At 38.8% G+C, this 18,412-nt stretch overlaps 1 protein-coding gene across 4 annotated transcripts in view; it reads right to left on the reverse strand.

The window, feature by feature from the left end:
- Positions 1-18,412, reverse strand: part of LOC118811873 (transcriptional enhancer factor TEF-3-like) — a 39,188-nt gene that overhangs the window by 8,701 nt on the left and 12,075 nt on the right. For 3 of the 4 annotated variants that reach the window (XM_036576427.1, XM_036576429.1, XM_036576430.1), the window contains 6 exons: positions 3,829-3,893; positions 2,163-2,225; positions 796-930; positions 450-493; positions 275-333; positions 36-166 (listed from right to left, as the gene is read on the reverse strand). In XM_036576427.1, the coding sequence (XP_036432320.1) occupies positions 36-166; positions 275-333; positions 450-493; positions 796-930; positions 2,163-2,225; positions 3,829-3,893 (497 nt within the window). The remainder of the gene's footprint in view (positions 1-35; positions 167-274; positions 334-449; positions 494-795; positions 931-2,162; positions 2,226-3,828; positions 3,894-18,412) is intronic. The other variant, XM_036576428.1, reaches the window with a different exon arrangement.

Raw genomic sequence — 18,412 nt, forward strand, 5'->3', positions numbered from 1 at the left:
AGCAGGAATGTGAAATGAACTCGTGCTGGACTCACATTTTCAGGGTCCTGTGGTTGCTCTAGAAAAGCAGAGAACTCCAACATACGCAGCTTGGAGCTGGCGATGCTTCGGCCTTGCCAAGGGGGGGCACTAGGGGACATAGACAGACCTGATGCACTCTCATAACCTGAGAAAGAGGAGAAGCAATAAACTATTGAGGGGCCAGTTATGACTTGGCATTAAAGAGAGGAAATACCCAAACTTAAAAGTAGATAAGTACTGGTGCCAGACAAACCTGTGATGGGAGGGCCTGAGGCTTGCATCACATAGTTCTGTTGCGAAAATGGCTTGATGCTGAATAGACAGAAGAATCTGATCAAGAAACTTGATCAAATGACTCATGAAATTTTTTACATGTCAAACTTTAATTTGTGTTGTCTCTAATGATGAATGTGGAAATGCTTACTTACTCCTCTGTAGGTGCAGGCTGACCTGGAAGTGCTCCATGCCAAAACTACAAGAAAAAGAAGAAAAGAGCCTCAGCTAATCGCTAATCACCGAATGAATATTCAAATCTAAATTCTCATGCAAAACTATTATGCTGATAAGACAAAGCTCAAATGATAATTGGGCCAACAGAAGCTTTTTCCAGTCCCAAAGCTTTTCACACCCTCTCAAACTCCACCAAATATCATTCAGCAAGTAAAAGCTGGTAAGTACTTTAAACTCTGGCAAACATTGTGTTGAGAGAAACTGGTCAGTAGCCAGATCTAATTAGACATAAGAGGTCAGGTTGATTCCAGTGAGAGAACTCACCGCACCAGCGGCTGGGTACGCAGGCCGTGAGAGCCCTTGCAGGGCCATCTTGTTCTGAAAGGCAGTAGCAGATATGATCTGGGCTGATGACATAGTGGCCATGTTCTGGAGGGCCTTGTCCTTGGCTGCCTGGTCCTGTTGAGAAACAAGAAGACAGCGGTGACATCACCAGAGGAACAGACGTATGATACCATAATGCATCAAACGGATGTCGGTAATGTTAGATCAAGGTCAAATCCTGTGCTTGATGTTGCAATACTGAGAATCTGAGGCTGAGCCAGTGAACTTAAAACTTATCCTCACCTTAAATCATATCTTAATTAGAGCACACCCTAAAGGTAGGAGGCTTTATGCTGTGGTTGTGATTTGTTGAAAAGGACTGTATTTAATTCAAAACTCAATTCAACACAGATGTGCTAAACTGGGCTGGAAACCCTTGGGTCCACATCCAGAGAAGAATGCTGTTTGTAGCAGGTGACTTTGCAAGGCCTTTTTTAAGAGTGAAGTTGTGTCTCTAACTGAATGGGGCGGTCCTGATCCTGCTGTGGGCCTTTGGGAGGGGGAGATTAAAGTTTATGGCCTTGGCAAAGTCCAGCGAGTGCTGACAAGTCGCCTGTTATTCATGGAGGTCAAACCAAGAACTAGAACCTCCAGCATTATGAAACCCCAGACTTAGCTTGGACAAACAACAAGCGGAAAAACACTCCCTCTGAACCAGCTACAAATCCTGATACTTGGCCGTGTTTTAAAACCCACCTCAACCAGCACTCAGATCTAAGAAACAACACAGGAATTCTGAAGTAATTCTCAGTTCATTTTTGTGGATCCAAAATTCTCAGACAATCGGGATTCTGGAATCCCCGCCAAGTTGCGTCTAGATTCGGTTAGCGTGTGAAGGCAGAGCTTTAAAGGGAGTTGTCCATGGCTTGATTAAGCAGCTGTAGAGTCCTTGAAGCATGACAAGCCAATGCATTCTTCTGCCTTGACCGGACCAACCCTGCAGGCATAACTGAAATATGGGCATGTGTGTGTGTCTGTCACTCTTCTCAGTTTCAGAAATGTATTTAAAAGGCCTGTCAGTGGTGTAGCCTTGTGACCAGCTCTGGGCTCTGACAGCTGGGCCACAATGGCCGACAGCCAGTGGGAGTGTGAGCAAACTATACCGCGCAATGAAAGACATGAAAGTGTGAGAAGATGGACAGAAACTGCAGGAGGGCGACCTAGACCTTCCAATACTTAGAGGTCAGAAGGTTATCAAATGTCATGGCAGAGATGCATTACAAACACTATTAAACTGACAAATGTGTTTATAATGTGTAGAAGGAGTGAAAATTTGGTAATGGGTGATCCGTCTGGAGAGCCACTACCTTCAGTTTCACCTGTATCTCCCGAGCCTTCCTCCGTGCTAGCACCTGGATGTGACTAGACACCTGTAAAACAGATCATGCTCTTAGGTCAGTTGCTCAAATGTGTGCATACAGCAGTATGGGCTGGTTTTTGAAGGTCCAAATTAAGGCTAAACGTAGATTAAGAGCATATTGAGTGCTTAAGTGAAATATTATGTATTTGTGTATGTATTATAGAGCAAGAGAGAGAGAGATAGAGAGATAGAGAGAGAAAAAGATTTTAGGAAAATATTTTCATATCATTGACAACAGTGATTCCAAACAAATTTTCAAAGATTAGCACTGGGAAACTTTATGTGGTCTGCCTTGAGTCTGCTTGCATCATCTAAATATTAAACCCTATGACAGCACCAAAGGCTTTTGTAAGTAACTTGAGTAGGTTTGAACATTCTGTGTAGTGAGTGTTAGTTTGTTCTTCCTCTGACCTCCATATACAGTACTGTCAAAAAACAACTTGGGCATCTTAGAAAATGTGCATTTATCTTAATTTATCAGTAAACTTAAAAAGTGTTCTTGTTTGGAAAAACAGTAACCCTACAATATATACAAATAATCAAATAAGCAATAAATTATGATTTGATGTGTGTGAGTGTTAGTTACCATTTCCAAAGCTCTACTTGAGGAAGTCCAGTATTTCAAGTTACCATCAATACTTGCTTTAGCTAATCAATCCTTCATTAAATCAAATCAAGTGTGCTGCTGATGGAATTTAACAATGTAATAGCTGGAGTCAGAAACCGGGAATCAAACTTGTGTTTTTCTAACCAAGATATTAATTGACTTCTACAAGCCAAAAATTCACTTATAATTTATATTGTATTTAATTTAGTTGCATTTATTCTGATGTTATAAAGTATTTTACTGGCAAAAACACACTTCCTACCAAAACAAAAAAAAACACTTGTATGGCAGCTCCTAGCAGAGGGAACATCAGGAACTGCATAAACAAATGAATAGATATGTTAATGTGGTGGGTAGAGAATACAGAAATGTATGATATAGTACTGTGCAGCCATGAAAATTGTTTAAAATTTTGGTAGGAAGTGTGTTATTGCCAATAAAATCCCTTATGACATCAGAATAAATGCAAATAAACAGAAATACAGTATAAATTATAAATGAATTTTTGGCTTGTAGAAGTAATTTGGCTTGTAGAAGCAGTATCCCTGCACTCAAATTCCAGCATTTCCATCCTTTTCTATTTCTTTACCAATCATCTCCCTCTCTCTGAAGAGGGGGCTTAGGCCTCCTGTGTGTGGACAGTTCTAGACGAGATGGTGCGACATGCAAATGCCATAGGGAGTGCTATCAGATTCCAAACCCGCTGCCCTGTGCTGGACCCCTGATTGTGACAGTGCGGTCAGGCTGGTTGTGGCCCTAACAAGCCAAGCTACGTGAGGTGCTGAAGAGGCACACCGCTATCTGATCCAGCAGCATCTGTGAGCGGCTCCTTAGCCGGTAAATCACTCGGCCCGGCTCTGTTTCACCATGGAGGCCCACATGGGCCAAATATTCACACTCTCACCACACAGTAATTAAGTTCTGACTTTGCTTTTCAGTTTGTCTGTTTCAGTGCTGAGTACAGTGACAGGCTTTTGTGGCAAACGTAGCTGAAAGAGTTTCTCACCTGTTTCCTTGTCCGCGTCTTCCCCGTTCGCAGTTTGATGTAGCGTGCTATTAGCTCGTTCCGTCCTAGGAAAAAAAGCAGAATTCAAAATTTCAAAATGTTAAATGATTTAAAAACACTTGCGTGTCCCCCATTACAGTTTAACATAAACCAGCTCAGCGAGTGATTTGATACATTCCATCAGTGGGGTCATCTGAGATGTATGTATCAGTCTCTGTGATGAAGATGATGTTAGAAACAGATGGTTTGACAGAGGGATGACAGTCGCTGTAGGAAACAGATATTTGTAGTTTAAATGTTTATAGAGCCGAACACATCAGAACATTCCTGACTCTATTAACTGTGTTTTGTGTGTGTGCGTTTGTGTAGAACACAGCAGTTCCATCCACACTTACCCCCAGCACAGGTTACAGTGTAACTGCATCTGTTTACGTTAATGTGAGTCTATGTGATTACAGCTCGGGCATCTGTTTATGGAAGTGTGAGTGTGTGAGAAGGCAAAAGGGAAAGAGAGAGCGTGTGTGTACAGTGGGATCCAAAAGTCTGAGATAGCACTGGAAAACTAGAAATTTTTCATTTAATCCTGGAAATGACAGAATTTTAAAAAAAACAAATTTAGTACAATGAAATGCTAAGGTAAGTAAAATTGAAGAAATATTCAGATGTGTATTTATAATCTGTAAAATTTATAATCTGTTCAAATTAAAGCAAATTTGTGCCACTGATCATGTTAAGGCCTTTGTCCTAGAAGGTCAGATTTTTTTAGTATTATCTCTTATGTTGAAGCTTGTGCTCAGACGTCTCTCAGGAGGATCTATCAACCCATCATAGGCTTTTGCACAAACTTGTGGAGTACAGTGAAAGGTGTGCATCCCAAATATGAAATTCTAAAATTCATTTCAAGTTTTATGATTCTACTTTTCCCTCAAAATGTTCTATTGATAATATAATTTGTAATGACAAATTGTGTATTAAATTATAAAAGAATGCAAAATAGAAGCATTTTGAGAAGCAGTCTCAGACTTTTACCCTCCAATATATACAGCTGTATGCAAAGATTTGAACACCCCTGGTCAAATTCCATGTTTTGTTTATTATCTAAGCAAAAATAAGTGAACTCATCCTCTACAGAGAATGCTCTTCTGCACATTTTAATGCAATATTGCTGTTATGGCACTTTTTATATTTTATGTTTTTTCCACTGTGTTAAATTCAGCAAATAAATACTAATTATGCACTAACATTAGCAGAAAAACATCATATTTAAGCATGATCCCTGTTGAGGATGTGTTCACTTATTTTTACTTAGAAAATCAACAAAACATGGAATTTGACCAGGGCTGCCCAAACTTTTGCACATGACTGTGTGTGAGAGTCAGAAAGAGTCTGATACACAGCAGCGAGTTATGAAGCAGCGCAGGATAAGGGAAGCTGTGTGGCAGCTGGTGTGTGTGTCAATGTTTATAGAATATGCCTTTACTCCTGCCATAAATCTCCGGGCTTGTTCCTTCAGCGAAGCTCCAGTTACCAGCTGGGACAGCTCCCAGCACTGGTCATGTGGCCACAGGTCCCCTCCAAACCCCCTCACTAACGCACATCACCTTTTAAACCTGTCACACACCCTTACATGCCCTGTATGTCTGCTTTATAGGGAAAACAGTGCTGTGAAATGACCTTGTGAAGCTTGCTGCTCTTGGGGGAGTAACCTCAAGAGCTTGAGCTTTTCACAGGAGATGGGGCCACTAGTAAAGCTGATCAGAAATCAGTTTTCCTATTACTGTTCTAATGGTAAGGACTATGGTTTGTGTAGCAAAGGCTGGTCTGCATTCGGTCACCATTAAAGTGATAGTTTGGTGAAAAATCTAATTTACAGTTTTCCCCTTGTCATGTTTGGTGTCTTAAGTGTTCTTCTTCGGTTTTACAGTGGAGCTATGAGGCTAATATAGCTAACAAATAATGTAAGCTTATAACCCACCAATTAGCATCTTCCAAAGTGCATACTTAAATCATCACGCACTATTTGTTTAATTGTTAAGTAATCTCAGAAAAACTTTAACTGTTATCTTTCGTGGTGAACTGTGACTCTTAGATCTAGGCCTTCATATCAAAACTTGTCCACAATTATTCAACATCTCTACAATAATGATAATTTCTGCTAGCCCCTCTATAAGACCTCCAATAGTATGTTGGTACTAATCGCTGGTACACATTAACTTTTTTAGCCATTGTTCATTAAGCACAGACATCTGAAGTTTTATTTGAGGTTTCTAACAGACAATAACATATATTTTATGTTGCAGTTTTACAATGACTCAATAAAAAGCTCAGGCATAGAGTTGCCACCAGTTTTCCATTTTCATATACCTGGTCAGATTTGTATTCAAAGTCAGTGACACATCTACGACTTCCAAAAGAAGTAATGTTTTTTCTCAAGAAATTGGTCCCTCTCAATGGAGATAAAACTTAACTGATTCCACTGTCGGGTCTTTATGATGCTGACAGTTAATCTAATGTAATGGTTTCTGTTTAGGCCTGAAGGCCTAATAATAGGAGAACAAGCTTGGCTGTATCTACATAGATACCGCAGAGACAATTTCCCATAGTGCATTTAAAGATTTTCACCCTTTTGTTTCCAAACAAAACTATAAATGATGCTATTATTTAAAAATAAACTAAAATGTACAAAATAATACAGTAAAATGTACAGTATTTTTTAGTTCCTGGAAATTACCAGGCCTTCTCTGAAGGCTCTGAGGGTTCCCCACTGGTAATCTATAAAAATGGACAAAAAGTAAGTAACAGTAGCTAAAACAGTAGTAGCAGCCATCTTGCAGCCTGAGTTTTGTCTGTACTTTTTCTATTTTTATTGATAACAGTCTGTTATTTTAGATGACTTAACAACTCAACATGTCTGTGGCAAGTGTGTGATAATTTAGGCATGCAGTTTAAACAGTGCTAACTGGTGGGCTACAAGCTTCCATTACTTGTTAGCTACATTAGCGTCACAGCTGCAGTAGCAAAATAAAGGAGAAAACTGTGTAAATTAGATCCTGAGCTATTGCTGTAAAGGGAACCTCCTTTGCATGGTGGTGACAGCACAGGGGAAGAGAGAGAGGGGGCGGCTGCAGGGCAAGGTGATCAGGGCAGAGATAAGAGGATCCCAGCGGGGCTTTGCCAGGCAATAAAAGCGTCTGGATTCAGTTTTGGGATGCCAAGCACAGCCTTTTTCCGCCTCAAGCTCTTCTCTAAGACATACTGAGAGGTCTCAGGTTCGGACAGATGATGTTTGCATACATGTAAGTGTTCCATGAACTAGCCTTTGATCTTTGACGATGGCGACAACATGCCAGATTAAAAGAAGACTGTAAATCTTTCAGGAGATTTAACAGCTTAAAGAACCTCCACATTGTGAATCAAGAAAAGTAGAAGCAGAAAAATAGAAAATAAAGTGAGAAACGAGACAGTACTTCTGCGTAACAGTTCAGCTGGGCAGCTTTTCAAGACTGCATTTAATTCATTTGCATTTTAGCAAGCCAGCTTGTTGCTGAATTTATCACCAGTGCGTGCAGGGCTTATCACCTGTGACACTTGCTCTGCTCTGCTGTTATCTGAAAGGTACGAACAATATTACCTTAATCCTTTTGGATGTAGTCATGTGATGACTGGATTTCTAGTAAAGCAAACCTTTAACTGAAGAGCTTTCACTGCTACAATTTCAAACCACTGTAGACTTTCTAAACCAGGACAAAATCCATTTAAATACTAAAAGAACACCAATCACTCGACTTCTTCACATGTTGGGAGCTGCCAAAGTGCCTTCCTAAGTAATAGGATAAGAATGCAAGTACATTACAGTCTTTAACCAACTGAACAGTTATTTTTGTTGTTTTGGTACATTTAATTAATTTAATTTGGTACATTAAATGTAATAACTATTAGGTTAAAATGTAGAATGTCTGCTTTAATTTTTGGGTGAACCATATAGTAACCACGGACTTTTTATACAAAATGCCCTCATACAGGCTGACAGAATACTTCTCATGTTCGGTACATGTGATCCAAATGTTACAACGTTTACACACTACAAAAAAAGAAAGCAAAATTTGGTTTTCCATGATTTTGTCTCAGGGATCAGTATAGTATCTATCTATCTATGTATCTGTCTGTCTATCTATCTATCTATCCATCTATCTTTATTCTTCTCTGACTCTTAAATTCAGATCATTTGTTAGCTTTCTTGTGTATAATGATGCAGTAATGCAGCTGGTTAAGAAACAACTGAGCAGCAAACTGCCTAATTACTAATGGTTCACTGAAATAGTCTTAACTTTAACCTCATAATCATTGTTTCATGTCAGTTCCAGTGTGATAGAGCACAGAGCCAAAACAATACGAAATATGTCATTAGTGTGGATACTGCACTGTGGGACAACAGATGTGGGACACACGCTTGGTATTCAGCATTGGGGGAGTCATTCAAAAGCATGCAATGACAACACACAATTCCATGCACATGTTCATTTCCAATTATATATCGTTTCACACATCTTATAACCCATAACTCTCCCTTAATTAACCATAATTTTGCCATCTGTAATCTAAAAGAAAAAATCATGTTTTCCACTTCACATATTTCATTTACCAGGTTTATTCAGTCATCCACTGTGGGTGGGTCACCCACACCCCTAGGAAAAGTGAGTCAAATTCACAGGGAAATAGGCTAAATATATTTTTCTGTACTTGATGCAACTCTGTCCAAAAATGTCTTAATAGTGAGCATTCCCAAAATATATGCCAGTGGCCAGCCTTCTGCTCCCCTCACATCCTCCAGCATTCTTGATTTTCTGCAGGTTTCTGCTTTGGAGTAACAAATAATTGAGTAACACACTTCCACCCAAATTCTCTTCGGACATGTGAATTAGTACATTTCCACTGAAATTCACAAAGCTTAAGCCATATTCTGCTTGAAATGGTAATAAAACGCTCTTGTCCTATTTCCTATTTTATTGTATCAAACGTCCTTTTTTACCATTAAGGCTTACATTTTTGATATGATTCCTTTGTGGAACTGAGACCGATAAACTGCATTATTAATACTGTTGAGTCTATTACCTTTAACTGTTTTATCAAAATAATGTCATAGTTAAGATAACGGTAAAAGTCCTGATTTTCAAGGTCTTTTATTACTTTTAGAGATTGAAAATCCCTCAATTTGCCTCTTTCCATGATGTTTCAATAGGATGTTATACCTTCTGTCAGCCAAATTTTAAACCTACTGTCCAGCTTATTTGATGTGAACTCGGAGTCACTGGCACACTATCTAATTACTTTTCACTTAAATTGTATTCTTTTATTACTTTAGTCAAAATTTTTGTTGATTTTTTTTATTCAAGGATTCTCTGTGATGTCTACTTTTTTAAATCACTAATTCCTATTATTGCCTGGACAAGGCGGGTTCTTTATCAGTGATGATTCTATATCCATCCATCTTGCTTGATAAACAGGGTTGCAAGAGAGAATTATAGGTCTTGTAGTAAAATGATTTTAACGGAAAGTTTGTGCTGGTTAAGCCATTTATAAGTGCTTACAGCACAGTGAGAGGGAGAAGAAAGAAATCCATATTCAGAAAAAGGGAGTGAAAAAGAGTAATAGTCAAAACAAAGAAGCAATTTTTGAATATAGTAACCCATTCATGTCCAACAACTACAATTAATGTGACAGGAAGAATGCCACAGAATGTTTTCTGATTGGTTTGATGTGATAACGTGTTGCACAGTTTTTTTTTTTTCAATTTAATGTTTTAATTTAATTTTCATACAATCATTTTTTTATTATTTTGTTAAAATTCATAGTCCTATGTGACCAAAAGACTGAATTCAATATGATAAATCAAGCGATAAAAACTCTCTCTGGTTTGACTGATTTGAAAAAAAAAAAATCTAATTTGTGTTCAGCCAAACTTGGAGAACACTGAGGCCAAAGAAAATGTAAAATTTCAGATATGGACATTAACAAAGACTGCAACTTTAGAATGTACATCATAGAGTAACTAATAAAAAGTAATAAAAATAATAATTTCGAATCTAAAATAATCTTTTTTTAAAGCAGGGCGAAGGATGAAAGAGAGAGAGAGAGAAAGGGCAAATGTCAGGGCCAGTGTGAGTCACAACTGTGACTGTGTGTGTGTGTGTGTGTGTGTCTGCTGGTGAGCAGCCAGGAAGCGGTCATTCATAGGCAGAGTCTGGAGCGCAGTCTTGGAAGGGTGGACAGCCATGGCTACCTGAAACTGCACACACACCTCCCCTCACACAAACACACACACACATACACAAACACACACACACATACACACACACACACACAGACCACTCTGCAGTTCTTCAAGGCCAGAGAAAGGTCATAGCGGACAGTCAGTGTCATGCAAAGGCACAGCAGCCTCACAGCACCCCGTACCTCATAAATCTGTTTGACCCCTCCAGTGCCCTCTCTCTCTCTCTCTCTCTCTCTGTAAAACTCTCTCTCTCTCGGTGTGGCCTCCCCCTTCTCCTCCCCTGCACATTCCTCTCATTCCTAAGCTCTGACTTCTCCTCACACTGAGTCCTGCATCTGCTCAGCACGGAAGGAGGGGATACACACACATACACACACATACACACACACACACACACACACAGTCCATAAAGTGACCTAAGTGGCCTGTGGTCAGAGAGAAATCATTCTAAATCATTGCAGTGTGGAGGAGCGGCTACTTCCGTGCTTTTATTCTCTCAAACAAGCAAACTTATGAAGTAGTGTCAGTCCAAGTGTGTGTGTGTGTGTGTGTGTGTGTGTGAGAGAGAAAGAGAGAAAGAGGAAAGGAAAGGGCAGAAAAAGGAGCTCCATCTGCTGCCCATACGCTCTCCTTGGGGATGAGAGAGGCATTAGGGTTTCAGGAATCTACAGTCTGAGTGAGACTTCCTCTCTGACACAACACAACACTACACTACACACTGCACACTGCGCACTGTCACACAGACGACCAGCAGACCGAACGTGTGTGTGTGTTTGGGATCGGGTGCACCGATAAATAAAGCACTAAAAGACTCACACTTCGCAGCAGCATCATATTATTCATATTTATGTGCAAGCTGTTAAAATGCTAAAGAGTGCTGAAATATGTTTGAATGAACAGATGCAACTGAACCAGTAGGTCAACAGAACTCACTCACAAATGTAGTTAATTATGTAAGTAGCTCTATAACTAACAATGTTATTATACATATTATACATACAAATTAGGGCTGTCAAATGGTTTAAAACAATAAATCATGATTAATCACATTATTTCATGTAGTTGATCACATTTAAATAATAAATTAAACACATTTGTCTTATTTGCTCTAACTTGGCTTTAAAGTGCATTTTCCTGCAGTTATATACGTTTAAATAAGCTTCATCACAATGTATTTATTACTTAATTGAATAAATCAGCAACATTATTTTCATCATATGAAATCACATTATTTTCAAAGTGTGTTTAAAATTTTCATCACCAGTGTCTACTGACAACAACATTAGCAGCATGGTCTAACCAATGAGTGTGTATATCATATATATCATATATACAGTCAATGGTCCCAACTCTTCCAAGACTGCAGCCTCTCACTCTCGTTCTTGTTCAACTCCAGGGTTGGGCAAAATACTAGTGATGGCTGAATACTGAGTACACTGTCCTAAATACATATAATAATGTATTCCATTACAAAAAAATAAAATGTATTTAGAATACATTTAGAATACATATTGATAAAAGTCCATGGGAAAAACAGCTGTACTTTTTATTTACTTCATGCCGTTCCTCACTGCTACTAATTGGCTTTTTTTTTTTGCTCATTTACTTCTTCTGTTAATATGTTTCAGAAAAAAATCAATTCAAAGTAACACAGAAATAAATAAAAAAAAATTCAGTCCATTGCTGCTCCCATAATCCCACTGCCCTTTCATGACCTAAGCCAACAATTTGCCATATTCCAATAACAAAATCTTGCAAATTTGACTATAAAATGTGTAGCTGTGTGATTTTCAGTTAATGATAGATGTTACCATGGAAGTCCAGTACAAAGTCAAAGCTAAGCTTGTCACTCAAGACCTCGATGTCCAGTTCAGTCATCCCTCAAAAGAGTTTACTAATGCCCAGTCCAATAACTGGCTCATCACAGTGATTTATCAGTCTACCCAGGCTTTAGCAGGATCTTCAGTGTTTGTAAAGAAGCCATATTTTGAGATCTTCTTTAGACTAATGCTTTACATGCTGTGAGCTGATGTTAAAATAGTGTTTCTTTGAAAGATAGTATGTATTTTTAAAATTTATAGGTAAGTATTCTAAAAGTATTCTCCTATAAATGTAATTTAACTGTGCTCTAATACAGCATTTATAAAAATGTAACTTGGACTGAATACAGATGGTGGAACAGTATATTTCCACTTTACTGTTGTTTTTGTTAGTTTGCTGCTTGTTGATTTATCCACTGTTGAACAATCATGGATTCTTTTATGGCAACATACAGAGGTCAAGCAGCTGGGCTCCAGGCTGGAGAGCTATGGATGGCTTGAAGGGTCAAAGGTGGAAAATGTGTTAATGCCCCTAAAAAATGAGTGGCATAATAGTTATTTGCTCTGAAGCTTTATTAAACCGTTAACTCTGACAGCTCTATTATAAAACTTATGTAAGGAATATTGTAAAATAATATGAGCAGTCATACTCTAAACAAAATGCACACAACGTCCAAGTCCCCTTTTTAAAAATGAGTTCTGAACAATGTAGAGATTTCTTTATACAATTAATCCTGAAAAATCTGTAAACTGTGAAAAACACACAAACCTACATCGTAGTATTTGAATTGTATTAAAAACATTTCTAAGGATGTAGAGGACTGTGTTAGTCGCAGTAATATTCAATGTCCAGCCATACTTTCAGATAGTATAATGTGCTGCATTGCATCCTATTCAAATCACTATCATGGACCTTCAACTCAACAAAACACCCTGAGACAGGAAAATTAGAGGAAGGGTCACACAATACAAAGAGAGACGTTCTCATCAAAAAGGCAGAGCAGAAGCTTCATACACACAAACAGAGTCTTGCTGTGCAGTGTTTGTCTGAGTCTTCCAGTCTCTTTTTAGTTTTCAAACACTATGAAGGAACTGTCAACTCTAAATCACACGCTCCACAGAGAGAGCCTGGCCTGGTGGACGTGGACCAGACAGACAGGAAAACAGACCAATGGAGAGAACAGCAGTCAGTCAGTGTGACGGCCAGATAGACAAACAGATAAACAAACGGGCAGCCAGACAAATAGACAGACAGCCAGACAGAGCCAGGCATCTGAGCTGGGCATGAAGTCTCTGCTGTTCTTTCTTAAGGACTCTTAAATCACATGTACACCCAAAGGTCAGGAGGAAGGCTAAGGTTACTATAGGCGCAGTCTGTACTAACAAGACCAGGAGTTCTGCAGTTCACCACAGTCACTGTGACCCAGGCGTCAGGAGACAGTGTCATCACCAATACTGTACATTATACAGAGAGAGAGAGAGAGAGAGAGAGAGAGAGAGAGAGAGAGAGAGAGAGAAACCTTTAAAAACACCTTTATAGTCACATTACAGTCCAGAAAACCCTCTGGTTCACTGTAAAAATCATAAAAGTAAAATCAAGACTTCCTCATCATTAAGAGCACACAAACCTCTCCCTTTTCACCACACCCCACAGAAACCCTGCAACCTGTGAGTCACTTCATAATACGTGCGAGACAGGGAGAGAAAAAAAGAGATAGAGACAGAGAAAGAGAAAAAAAAGAAGAGATGGAGAGAGAGAGAGCGAGAGTGAAAGAGAGAGGAATGAAAGAGAGATGGAGGAAAGAGAAAGAAAGAAGAGATGGAGAGAGAGCAAGAATGAAAGAGAGAGGGAGAGAGGGAGAGGGAGATAGAGGAAAGAGAGAAAGAAAATATACATATATATATATATATATATATATATATATATGTATGTATGTATGTATGTATGTAACTCTAATTAGTTTTCTGAAGAGAGAGAGAGAGAGAGAGAGATAAAGTGAGAGAGAGGCAGAGAAGAGACAGCATTAAAGAGGGAGGAGAAAAAGTGAAGAAGAGAATGTGAAAGAAAGGGAGAGGGATAGAGAGAGGAGAGAGAGAAAGAGAGGGTGAAAGAGAGAATGAGAGAGAAAAAAGAGGAGAAAGACAGAATTAAAGGAGAAAAAGAGAAAGAGATATATAAAGACAGAGAAAGAGAGAAAGTGAGAGCGAGTGGCGGAGAAAGGAAGAAACAGGGAAGAGAGAGAGAGTCTGCTCATTAGAACTCGTCCTCACCCACAAACCAATCTCTCACTCAGCTGGTAAAGTTAGAGTCTAGGTGAGGGTTAGACTGCTTTTTCCATCTCTCTCTCTCTCTCTTTCACTCTCTCTCTCTCTCTCTCTCTCTCTCTCTTCAGAAAACTAATTACAGCTAGAGTAAATACCAAACAGCAAAGCTAAATATCAGTGTTTGGGGGGTTACAGTGATGTTCTTTACATGTCAACTAAGTTGACATCTGTAATCTCTTTTCATTTGTACATGAAAAACACTTCATTTTGTGATGCAGTTAGTTCGGCTTTATCTTTTAAAAGCCGTTTCAAAACGCTTTCAGTCTCCCTGTCACCACACGTCCATTCCAGTGCTCCATTTTTTCTCCTCTAACAAGTTTCTGACAGGTGAAGAGGTCCATTATTTACTTATCTAGCTCCTGGATGATTGGGAGCCGTTAAGCCATGGTAAATGTGTTTCCTCTCAGCGGTGGGGTGTGTAATTTTACGGGCCAGGCGAAAGAGAGAGGAGGGCGAAGGCATTACAGCGCAGCAGCCATGGAAGCCAAGAAATGTTTTCATTGGCAAAGCCTGTCGAATTTTAGCCCACCGCACCAAGAGCAAGACAATCTCCATGACGCTGCCGCGCTTAACGAGATAATAACTCAAACGAGAGATGAGCATAATGGCCGATGGGTATGCAAGGAATTGTGGGAAAAAATGCCACAAATGTTTGAGGAAAAACACAAAGAAGTTTCTCTTCCTCTCAAAAAAAAAAACTCAGTCTCCACTGCTGGACCAGCAGAGGAATGTGGTCAGATTTGCATGGATTTTTACAATTGATACGCTGAGACTGCATCTGCCTCTCCAGCAGAGTCAACAGTGCACAGGGTAGGAAGAATAGCCATGCTTTAATGACCCAGTCTGCACTGCACAATGCAGACAGTCATCTGTGTGATTACTTCAAATTCTCTTAATACAGCACATTGTTGCAATGAACGATCTTCTGTTTGGATTCCTCCAGATAGAGGTGATAAATTTCAGTTTCACAATATCATGATACATGTCTAGGTTTACTATATATTAATATAACTAATGAAATTGCTGGTTTCTTGATTGAACTAACACCAAGAAAAATCTCACACAATATGGCAGAACCAAACAGACACCAGATTTCTGCAAAAGAACTTTACCTTCATTTATTGTTTGTACACTTATTTTTTTCATTTTTTTCAAAACAATCTAAATAATGTATCTAGTCATTGTCCTAAACCCATCTATCAATTGACATGTTACAGTTACCTGTAAAATTAACTGGTACCCTTTCTGGTGTGCCAGAAGTACAGACAAGTGAAACCTACTTTTTTTGTTACCTAAATTGAATAAAAAAATATATATATATATTTTTTTTTCCAGGAAGGGACTGGTGTACCACTATTTTATGCATCAGATGTATTATACCATTATAACCTGGCTAATTTAATATACAGCATTTCACAGTACATGATAAATATCACAATATTCTGTTTTCTGAGGTTTCAAAAAGCCACAGTACTGCACAGAACACTATCAAAATCTATGAGTATAAGGATTTTGTTGTGTGACATACTATGGAGCAGTAAATCCAGTGAAACAGGTCTAATTATACTCTCTTTGCAATGAAACACGCAGTTTTCAGTGTTCTTTATGTACTGATGATATTAACATTTTGCTGAGAAAATACTGTCATATTGTCATCACCCTTATCATCAACTATCTACAACTACAGATAAGCCTAAAAATTCCCACTTTTGTGTGAAACCGATCAGCGCTGCTTCAGAATGCCATTCTGTGTCTTGCTGGGCAGGAGCTCACTGAGCCAGCTTGAAACGTTTGGCCCAGTCATTTTGCAGGAGCAAATACAGTAAAGCAATTTTGTGAAGGTCTGTTGTTCCAGTCGCTGAGCATGTCAAAATCACAGTGTAACAGTGTGAACACATGTTGAAGGCTGTGGTAAAGGCTGACGAATGGTCAGCTTATTCCTCTTAGTCTTCTCCAGACACTGCCTTTCACCACCTGCCTCTGTATTTCTATCTGGGACGTGTCTGAAACGGAGTGGCAAGAAAAGCAGAAAGCAGGATGACGGCTGGATGACTGATACTGTGTTGTGGTATTTCGGCACAGTGCAAACTGAATACTGCAGAACTTAGTTTAACAGTGCTGATTTTCATTTGCAGTGGTCTGTGCTGCAGGCCGCAGCTGACCAAGGCAAGAGTGATGGTAGTGTTATATGGTTCCTCTCTGATCTCAGTGTTAAAGGGATTGTTAGGTAAAAACAATCCCTTTAACACTTAGAAGTAACTGTCTTCCCAGAAACTGTCACTGGGGCAGCGCCCCTCTTGTCACTAGGGTGGTACTCCCAAGGCCTCAATCTCAGTACCTTTAATTAAGGAACATAATTGTAGCATAATCCAAGTTGTATTGTCTCCACACACTCCGTCTCGTCTCCAGGCTTTTTTTCTTATTGTTCTGTTTTAAAACTGTTTATGAAAAGGTACAAATGTGTACTTTTCACCTGGAAAAACTTATATAAGGTACACAGTAGGACCTTAAAACCACTGTTGTACCTTTGAGGGTACATTTACATTGTTTGTACCTTGATGAACAAAAAACGTACCTGCACAGTGCCTTTATTTCTAACAGTGTATAAAAACTTGTATGGACGAATTTCAGGCTTCCAAATAGCAGCTACTACTGTATTTGGCTATGCATCATACTTTTTCTTATTTAAATAAATAAAAATGCTATCAGTGTCAGAAACCACGAAGGAAAGGAGATTACTTAACAGCCTGACATGGACTGAGGCAAGTGTGTGATGATTAAGGTACGCAGTGTGCTATTTTATTCTAATTTACCATTTGCAAAATCTTTGACAATCCCGATAGTCACTAAGCGTGACTTCCTTCATCAAGTGAAACTCAGAGCAAACCTGCTCAGACAAAACTCCTCAGAGCAAACCTGCAGTGAGAATGCCAGTTAATTATTAGGCTATGAGATGATTAAAACGTGTTACTGGAGAAATTTTAATCCACATACACTGTCCTGCTAGTCTGGATGGTGGTGTTGCTTTTACTTCATCTCGAAGCTGAACACATTTTGGATTAAATGTCGTAGAATTCCTCACTCTCAGCTTAATGTCACAACTAGTAACAGGCCTACCTGTTTACTCTAAGGCAGTAGTTCTCAGCCTTCTCCAGCTCAAGGCCCACCTGTTTATCATTAGAAAGCATAAAAGCCCACAGAAAAACAAAATCTTTTTTGCTATTTTCAATACAGCTACAGTCCTGTGCAAATTTGAATTACATGTTTTGTGGATTTTCTAAGTGAAAATAAGTTAAAGCATGCTCTACAGTGAATAATCTATTTATAAAATAAAATATATTTTATAAAATAAATATAATAAAAAAAAATTCTGAGTTTAACACACTGCCAAAAAAAACATAAAACATAAAATGTGCCAAAATTTTTTTTATTATTATTTATTATTTTTTTATTTATTATTTTCCCCAAAATGTTAAATTCAGCAAATAAACAGTAACTGCGCATTAAAATGTGAAGAAATGTTCTCTGTAGAGAATAGGTTTGTTTATTTTCACTTAGAAAATCCTGGTCATTTGACCAGGAATGCCCAAACTTTTGCATACGACTGTATGTCTGCACTGAATCCAGCTTATTTTAGAATCATAAAACATTTTTAAATATATTCTTCTGTGTGTTTCTAAACACCTTTGTTCTACTGAACTTTTTATTCTGTAAGCACAAGTGCTACATCTGCCACCAGGTATCCTGACAGCCTGAAAGTTTTATGGTCTTAGCAACAGTAACTAAGGCAAGTGGAACTAGTCAGAATTTTGACTAAAGTCAATCGCTGAGGCGTCTATTACTTGTTAGCCTCGTAGCTCCAGCGCAAAACTAAAGAAGCAAACCTCTGACACCAAACTTGTCTTGGCTGATCTACTGCATTCTGAGGCAAATTGTGTAAATTAGATTTTTTTGCGAAACTATTGCTTTAAAATGACTAAACTGTCAGTAAGTCCTTCTGTCTTCCTCTCTCTGTTCTCATATGGTAAATCTGCTAATGTCTGTAGAGTTGAAGGGGTAGGAGAGAGAGAGAGACAGCAGCTGTAGGTGACCTGAAAGTCACACACATACACACACACACCCACAGGCTGACTAACAGGCAGACAGTTCAGGGTTGTGAGTAGGGGGG

This window comes from Colossoma macropomum, unplaced genomic scaffold (assembly GCF_904425465.1).
Source record: "Colossoma macropomum unplaced genomic scaffold, Colossoma_macropomum, whole genome shotgun sequence".
In the NCBI taxonomy this organism is placed as follows: Eukaryota; Metazoa; Chordata; class Actinopteri; order Characiformes; family Serrasalmidae; genus Colossoma; species Colossoma macropomum.